At 48.1% G+C, this 9,144-nt stretch overlaps 1 protein-coding gene across 1 annotated transcript; it reads right to left on the minus strand.

Annotated features, from left to right (window-relative positions):
• Window positions 1-2,829: 2,829 nt before the first annotated feature.
• On the minus strand, window positions 2,830-8,086 carry Rxfp3 (relaxin family peptide receptor 3). The gene has a single exon (XM_048430122.3). It carries the CDS (start codon window positions 7,534-7,536, stop codon window positions 6,100-6,102), a length of 1,437 nt encoding a protein of 478 aa, XP_048286079.3. The 5' UTR covers window positions 7,537-8,086; the 3' UTR covers window positions 2,830-6,099.
• Between the last annotated feature and the right edge of the window lie 1,058 nt (window positions 8,087-9,144).

The following is a 9,144-nucleotide window of genomic DNA, read 5'->3' on the forward strand; positions in this document are numbered from 1 at the left end:
ATTGACACTTTCAAGAAACAATATCTGGGGTGTCCCACCCCAACTAAAAACACTTTTTCTTTAGCCAAACTCCTCAGTGGGCTCCCATGTGGGGAATTTTTAGCAGCCTGAAGAGATTGCATTGATACCATGCTGAGAGACCACATTATTTAATAGGAAAACTAGTCATGAACTTTGGAGCCTGCCTTATTTTGATCCTTTCTTTGGTACTCAGTGGCAACGTAGTTAATATCCCCAAATCACACATGCTCAAGTATGTATGTGTTTGGTATGATGAATTCCATTCTCAGAGTCTTGTAACAGTTGGTGCCAAACCCTTGGGAAGTGCTTCCCATGGTTGCAAAAATTTAAACTTTGTTGATACAGCATTTTTGACCATGGGTGCTATGGCTGGTCTTCACTTTCACGTGAGGAAACTGAGGCAAAAAGCCATGAGGTAGCTCATCTGGAGCCACCCACCTCACAAGTGGCAGAGCTGGGCTTTGGATTCAGGGCCTTGTCTCTCCTGCTTCCCGGGAAGAGCAAGCACAGGCAGACGGCTGGCATGTGATCAGCATCAGTGCTTAATGAATGCCCTGGTCATTGCTGGCAAGCCCTCATCACTAAGCCCCTTCTCCTTAGGTTTTCTACAGCCTTTGTTAAGTAATATCTGTACAACTCCAAATGTGCCTGGCCCGTGCAGATAGGACATTGGTCCATATGCCTTTAGATGTAAAAGATGAAAGTTATGTGTTTCCTTCCTCATCCTAGAGTCTGGTGGTATAGTCATTGCTCCTGATGGGTATCCAAATCTTTTCCTGGCATAAGGGAATTTTGAGAAAGGCAATGAGCTACCTCTCCCAGTGTGGTTGTTTGGGAACTGGGATGCTGCCTTGGTTTGTCCTGTGCACAGCAGAGTGGATGTGCAGTATCAGTCCATTTTGGATTAGCAGTCTGGGGAAGGGAAGAAATGCTCAGGTTGTTCTCCAAAGGCCTCTGTGTCCTCTTTTACTCAAATGCCCTGTGCATAAAGGGCGCACTCCCCACTGCTTTCCGAGCTCAGAAAACAGGATGGATTATGGTGGGGTCCATGGCCAGATCCCGTTGTTCATTGTTGTTTCTATCCCATGATGCAACAGTCCTTACCCATGCTAACACTCGTGTTAGTGCATCTGTGGCGACCGTACGTCTCCACCTCTACCCTTCTAGCAGCTGCCCTCAGCCCCCCCTTCGCTCCCTTACACCCAAGGGCACAGACTGAGTGGTGTGCTTTGCCTCTGCAAGATCAGCTCAGTAAAGGCCTGGGAAGGTTTTACAAAAATCCCCACGAGTTGTTTCCATGGGGGTTTCTGGGATCGAGAGTATGGAATGAGGACATTCCATTCCTGCATGAGGCTCGGAAAGTAGGATGGAAGCTGACCCTTCTTTTCTAGTGAAGCGGTGCCGGTGTGGGCCCTGACTGTCTATGAACGAGGCAGCACTGCAAACTACTGGCCTTAAAACCCAGCCAGACATGGGTTGCCGTGTGTCATGCTTCCTTGCCACTTCCTGTTTCTGTGTGGTCCCAAATAGTTTGCGCCCACTCTTTCCTTCCCGCTGCTGCCTGACATCCACCTTGTCACAATTCTCCCAGAGGTCTCCTTTGTATTTAAAGAGCCTGCTCGCTGCTGCTGCTCTGTTATCATAGAACAAGGAGAAACCTAGAATCTTGTGCCTCTGGTTAAATTTATTACTTATACCCGAGTTGTGGCCAGTAGGTGGAGGGTAAGGGGCGGGGGCTTGTGCTAAAGTAAATGCTGTTTCCTGTCTGCTGCCCTTCATCAACTCATCCCCCCCCCCATTACCTACAGGACATACAGCTTTCTTGTCGGAAGGTAGGCACCCCGGAATTCCACATAATAACTCATCTCTTTGGATCCCTGGTTTTTCTGGCTTTGGGCTTTGTTCCCTGACCTGAGTGTGCTATTGCTTTACTTCTCAATCTACCTGCTACCTTGCTCTCCTTTTTGCCCACATAGGTGCCATTCATTGGCTGCCCCTCAATCAGGTCTCCCTATATTCTATTGGTACTTTAATTCACAAATAAAATCATCTCATCTTCTTAGGGGCTGGACATAAAATCACCCCAACTGTCCTAGTTTTTGTCCCAACCACCATGATCTATGTCGGAGAACTGAAAACTTGACAGACTAGAAATGTGGCCCTGGAAAGCAGCACCTCCTCTGAACTCTGTAGCCTGAGACTGTGACGAGCAGCTTCTAAGAGGTCCTGTGTCGGTTCTCCTGATAAAAGAAGCAGACAAAGCTACCACTCTTCCTACTTATACTTGCTATGGAATAATCCTCCTGTGCACTGTATAAATATATGCTGCTGTGACTAGCTTAATAAACAATGTTAGGATAAGGAAGCATAGAGTCAGAAGAGTCTCCAGACAGCCACCGAGAAGGCCAGATGTATAGAAAATGAGGTAGCAAGCCATGAGTCACGTGGCAAAACATAGACAAGAAATATTGGTAAATTTAAATGTAGGAGTTTGATAGGAACAAGCATGAGCTATCAACCAAGCATTTATAAATTATATTAAGTCTCTGAGTCAGTTATTTGAAAAGTGGCTGCTGGTTGTGTGGGAACATGGAGTTGAGAAAGGAAAACTCAATCTACATATGCTCACATCTACAAGGTTTCTATGGAACCTGGAGAGTTCCATGTCATCCTTAAGTGTAATTCCAAGGGCATGTTTTGGTCTTTGAAGGCTTGGGAATGAATGAATGAATGGGTCAGCTGGGAATGTCCTTCATCTGAGGGCCATGCTACTTGGACCTTAAAGAAGTCAAAACCGACCACCACTGATCAGTCACAAGACATGGACTTTATTACAAGCGACCAAACATCAATGGATCATCGTTTGGAGAAAAAAAGGTTAACACAAGAAACAATAAATATGACTATATCAATGTACAATGTTGATTTTGCAACACTTGATAGAGTACTGGGCTGGGGTAAGGACCTAGAGCAATCTCCTCTCTCTCTCTCTCTCTCTTTCTCTCTCTCTCTCTCTCTCTCTCACACACACACACACACACACACACACACACACACACACACACTCGCACACATACCATACATAAATACTTTACCCATTTAACTCAGTTCTATTAAGTTTGAATGAGTGGACTTAATCCAATTTTTAAAAGCTTTTAACAACCTATGAAAACCCAAATTTTCATTTTCTTTGACAAATGCAATTCATTCTGACAAAAAGCATCTTAACTGTAGACAAAACTAATGTACAGGTGTAAACATTTTCAGAAGTAATCCAGGGAACTCTTAACAGATAAAGGGAAGGTACACTGTTTGCTTCCTGCTTCCCCTTCCCCCAACACCCTCAGCATCTTTGTCAACCTTGCATCCATATTACCTAGACCCAGCTCAAATATTATTTTGAGCATAATCTGTCTTTTTTTCCCAGATTCTCATACCTCTTTCTTTTCTTGTAGCCTCAATGTAATGTCCAAATCATTGTTTTATGCATTGTCTTGCTTGACTCTCTGGCTGTTTGTTCTAACTGTGAAGTCTGGACTGTGCTGGTTTTTGCCCTAACCACAGGCACACAGAGGGGCTGCCCAGCCACCTTCTGCTGTCCTGTCTTTGAGTGGACAGAATCCATAGTCTTTGACTCCCCCTGTGTTGTTCTCTGAAGCCCTCAGCCTTGGATTTGGACAGAGTGGTTCCTTTTACAGAGATTTTCATGAAGTCCTAGCTCCAGCTCAGTATCTTCTCTTTCTGTAATGCCCACAGCAGAAACACACACATCCGTACTTTTGTTTAAGAGTTCTGAGCTATCCACAAACAATGGCACTCTCAAAATTGGAACAGCAAGCGATGTTAATCTCCCAGGAACAGTCTAATACTGATGCTGTACATGGACGTGGTATTGTCTGTTTCCTCTTATGTTGGCCCTTTTATTTATTTTGTGTATTGGAATACATGTTAGTTAGGGTTTCTATTACTGCAACGAAATACTCCACAAAGCAAGTTGGAGAGAAAAGGGTTTATTTGGCATTGTAGTTCCTCTTTAAAGGAAGCTCAAAGACGGCAGAATCCGGAAGGCAGGGGCTGATGGAGAGGCCATGGAGTGGTGCAGCTTCCTGGCTTGCTCCACATGGTTTGCTCAGCCTGCTCTCTTAAAGAACCCAGGACCACCCGTCTAGGGATAGCATCACTCAACAATGGGCTGAGCCCTCCCTATCAATTACTAGTTAAGAAGATGTCTTACAGCTAGATCTTACAGTTTTCTCAGTTGCAGTCCTCCCCTTTCAGTTAGCTTTAACTTGTGTCAAACTGACATAAAATTAGCCAGCACAGAGCCCTGGGGGCTCACATTCCAAGAGGTGCTAGCCTGGTTGCTAGTCAATGCCAGCATTAATAACGCCAAAGAGCAAAGGAGGACTGGTGTGAGTGCTTCAGAACAAGGCCTCGGGACTTGCTTTGCTCTTGTTCTTGTTGTGGGAAGGTATCTGAGTGCCTGGAGCTGTGTTGCAGAAAATGCAGTTTTGATGGCAGGCACGTAGATTCCGTAGACTAAGTTTTAAGTCTCATATATAACAGTATAATGTTGACAAAATTACCCAGCAGTCCTGTCGTTCAGGAGGCCATTTAAGCAGCTGTGCTTTTCTAGTGATTCTTCATTGGATTAAAGTGACTGCACCGCAGGGTGAGGTGTCTGCTCTACAGGTCACTTAACCCCAGAACCAGCCAAATAGGAAAGGGAGTCTCTCTACTGACCTGGTTGAGGAAGGGATTGATCTCAGTTCTCAGAGAACTGAGTCTCTTACACTGTGACTAGAACTGGGGTGTCGTGAGGAGTCTGCTCGCTCCTTCGAGGCAGCCCTGTGGCTGCCCTGCATGCACAATGAGCAAAACACACAAAAGTACCTGGAACTTGGTTAGCTAGTCTTCTACTCAAATTCCAAGTCTTTCCTTCTGTCAGCTACATAGCTTCACTCATACATTTACGCTCTTGGGAACTGTCCCTTCTTTCTCTTTAGGATAGATTTTACTCGAATCCTCCCTCCCCCTCAGAAAGATCAAACCCCAACTTCTAGAAAACAACTGGACAACATTTCCTGCTCTTCGAAGTCCCCAACAGCACCGAGCCATCTCTCTATCTGCTACTTCAGTGTCTCATCTGCTACTTCAGTGCCTTCCCAAAGAGTGAGGGGGTTGCTAACACACCCCAACACTCAGGAGAGCTTTCAGGGTGCTTGCTGCCTCATCTGCAGCAATAGACCAAAGTGCCAGGTAGCCATATCTGGGTACCTAGACTTTCAGTGGAGACACTTCACTTCCCACTCTGTACCTAGCCCCCTCCACCCGCCGCCACTTTCCTTCAGGGGCTGCATCATAAAAAGGTTTCTTTCCATTATTTTTTCTAACCACAGCACTCTTTCTTGTCCCTCGCATCACTCCCTAGAGACTCCCGGTGACACGGGTGACATTTGTGCTCAGAGGAACAGCAGAGAGATTGGGGTCAGCTTGTGCACATTAGCCCTCTCCAGGACGATAAAGGATAAAAGTTTCTAGTTCTCATTTTCCTTTTCCAAGACAGTCACGACAAGTTAGATCTTTGCTTGGGACAGTCTCGCAGGTCAAAGCTCATTTAGACAGGCTTTATGGGTAACTTACCCTCTGGAATTTTGCTTGAGGCCCCATAAAGTTCTCCATAAAAGTCTCTGGGCCAAATGATCCCTGGTCTGGACACCATTTAGCTAAGCCCAGCTCCTAAGCAACCCAATCTCTCTGCTTCCCAGTGCTATTCTCACTTCCCACGGCTCCTAGGTGTCCCACAGCGTTCAACGGGCAGGGTGGGAGAGTGGGAACTGGAGTAAAGGACAGGGGAGCAGGGAGTAGGGAGCCTGAGCCGAGGCTGCTGGCTCTACCCAGCTGCAGATGTTTCTTGTTTAACCTGATCTCTGCAGAGACCGCCCTCTGGCCTTTTCACAGTCTGCTCTTCCCAACAACATTCCTTTCCTACTTTTTTCTCCAACCCCGCTCTTCCAGCCCCCAAATTGCTCTCCCCTCTCCTTGTCGGTGGAAGGCCCTCTTGAGCCTTGGCAGGTCTCAGTAAGCCGAACTGCTAGGCAGCAGGTCGTAGCGTCCCCCACTATAGACCACAACACCGGGCGGATAGTAGAGCAGGTCAGGTTCTGCAGCGGCGTTGAGCGGTGCCAGGGCCTGCAGCCCGTGGTCCTCCGGCTCTGGCTTGGTGGTGGCGGTGAAGGGTCGCATGCTGGTGAGCGAAGGCGACGCGATGCGCCACAGCAGGTTCTTGAGCGCCTTTCGGAACTCGCGGCGCACTAAGCAGTAGAGGATCGGGTTGAGGCAGCTGTTGGAGTGCGCTAGGCACACGCTGACTGGGAACGCGTACACCTGGCACAGAAAGTACTCCTGACTGAAGGGCACCGCGTTGAACTTGATGAGGATACTCCAGGTGGTGAGCGCCTGGTTGGGCAGCCAACACAGGAAAAAGGACAGGACTACGATGGTCACTGACTTGGTGACCTTGGACCGCCTCCGAGCGCTGGCTGCACTCAGACCTCCCCCAGCCGCTGCAACTCCGGCTCCATCCGTTGTCCCCACTACGCGGCGGTCCGAGATGAAGCGCACCAGCAACAGGTAACACATACTGATGATACTCAGCGGTAGCAGGAAACCCAGCAACACCTTCTGCAGGTGGTACAAACCCAGCCAGAACTGCCTGTCCCAGCCTAGCAGCTTGTCCGGGAAATGCATGAGGCACAGCTCCTCGCCCATCACCCTGATAGTGGTAGAGAAGATGACATTGGGCAGCGAGGCTAACATGGCAGAAGCCCATATCAATCCACACAACACCTTGGCTGAGAAGCAGCAGCTGTCCCTTAAACTCTGGCCGCAGCAGTCGCCACGGCCAAGCCCTCGGGTCCGATGGCTCTTCAGAGCAGAGGCCACAGAGTGGTAGCGTGCCACGCTCATAGCGGTGAGAAAGAAGACACTAGCGTACATGTTCATGGACGTCACCATGGACACTATCTTACACATGGCCTTGCCGAAGGGCCACTTGAAGTCTAGAGCGTTCTCTATCGCCCAGAAGGGCAAAGTGAGCACGAATTGAAAGTCAGTGAGCGCCAGGTTAGTGACGAAGAGGTTGATGGAAGATTTGCGCCATCCCTGCTTGCTCTTCATCAGATAGAGAACCAGCAGGTTGCCAGCTAATCCCAGAGCACAAACTACCCAGTAAACCGCACTGATGAGAATCCGTACCCGGGCCTCAGTGTCTGCGCTCTCTGCCCCGCCGCTGCCAGGGGGATGCCCTGGCGCTGCACCATCTGGCAACTCTAGCCCCAGCTCCCACCACAAGTCGGGAAGCTGCGGCGACGCGTTATTGCTCGTGTTGGCAACCTCCAGCAAGTCTGGGATGAGGCTGAAGAATTCTGAGAGCTCATCACCCGCAGCCGCCTTACTCATGGTGGCGGCTGTGGTTGCAGAAGCCACCTGCGCGCGCAAGTGCCTCTGGGTCATGTTCTGCGAGCCAACTATCCGAGTGGCACCGCTCGCTCCAGGTGTGGTACCCAAGGGGTCCAAGGGGCGGATACTGGAGCTTTCTAAGAAACCACTGAAGACTACACCTGGAAAGAGGATGCTGAACCGAATCTTCGCACCCAGAACCGCCTTGGACTCAAGGGTTGGCTGAGCTCAGCGTCAGGTCTTATCGGGTTTAGAGCAGAAAAGGGCAGTTCTAGGAAAGTGGCCCGGATCAAGGGTCCTCCTTTTCCCCGTTGTCACTTAGACGCAGCCCCCTGCTCAAGAGCACAGTTCTCCTGCCGCTTCTCTTCCCAGTACCTTTGTCGGCTTCTGCTGTTGCCCGGACGAGATTCTCTCCTTTCAGAGGATAACAGAAATCGGGAACATCCGTGTCTCACTCTGACTGTCTGGAGGTTGATGCACGCCGGCACTGCCTGGAGCTCCGCTGGTGTTTTCTATTTGTCCGATATTGTCACCCCCAAGTGACTTAACAGAGTTACCGGAGTTGCGTTCGCACCCACAGAGCCTCTGCGGAGAGCCCCAAAGAGCATGCGTAATCCCCGTATAGAAGGGGGTGCTTTCCGAGGTGCTGAACCCCGCGCGCCTCCCGGGACGCGGGGAGGCAGCTTTCAAGGGTAACTCCCCTTTTTCTTCTCCCTAGTTGCAGAAGGAGCGGTCTTGACCTTTTTATTTTCTCTTATGGCTGGAGTGAGTATGCTTTCTTCCTTTCTTATTCTGGCTTCCCTCGCCATTCTCCCTTTCACTTTAATATTAAAATCATTCAGTCAACCCAATGGTGACACCATTTTTCTTTAAACTAAATGACAATCAATACTTTCTGAATACTCAAAGTGGAGCTCCATCTCCCCTTAAATTAGCAGATTGGCAGAGTTCCAAGGGTTGGTGTTTGCCTGTGACAGAATTTCAAGGGTTGGTGTTTGCCTGGAATTGGGTGTATTTTGAAAACTGAAACTGTAGTGGTACTGTGGGAGTTTCATCTCAGAATTTCAGTATATTTAAATGCCAGAATAGCCGCTCTTGTGTAAACTACACTTTTAAAGAAGGACCTAATGAATTTGGAGTGTTTGTTTTACTGAAGAATTAAGCTGAAATCCAAGTATCCTAAGTATGCAGAAATTGACCTAATTTGGGGAAAATAAAGGGTTCCTGACTTTAAAAACAGAAGTTAAGGGGTGTGGCATCAGATAGAGTGGAAGAGGTAAAGACATTTAACCAAACAAAGAAACAACAAGAAAGGCAAAGAGATACTCAACAGCCTTAGGAAGTTTAATGTCTTAATTCCAAAGCGCATCTGAAAAGGGCACTTCGCTGCAGACTCTGCATTTCTCTATTTTACCAATAGAGGCCGCCAGAGCTTTAGTAAAAAATCAAACCGAACAGCAGTTGTTGCGTTCTATCTGAAGATGCTTTGGTAATTGTGTGCGACTGTGGACCCTTGTATCTCTTGGCATCCCTGCTTTATAGCCGTCTTCAGTCTCACTTTTTCATTTTTAAAAAGCTTTTCCCTTCTCTATCATTTTTTCTTTTGCTTTGTTTGTATTTCAAAAGCTATTGAAAAACAAGGAAGCCTGTGGCAATACCAAA

This window comes from Myodes glareolus, chromosome 15 (assembly GCF_982192425.1).
Source record: "Myodes glareolus chromosome 15, mMyoGla1.1, whole genome shotgun sequence".
Taxonomy (NCBI): Eukaryota; Metazoa; Chordata; class Mammalia; order Rodentia; family Cricetidae; genus Myodes; species Myodes glareolus.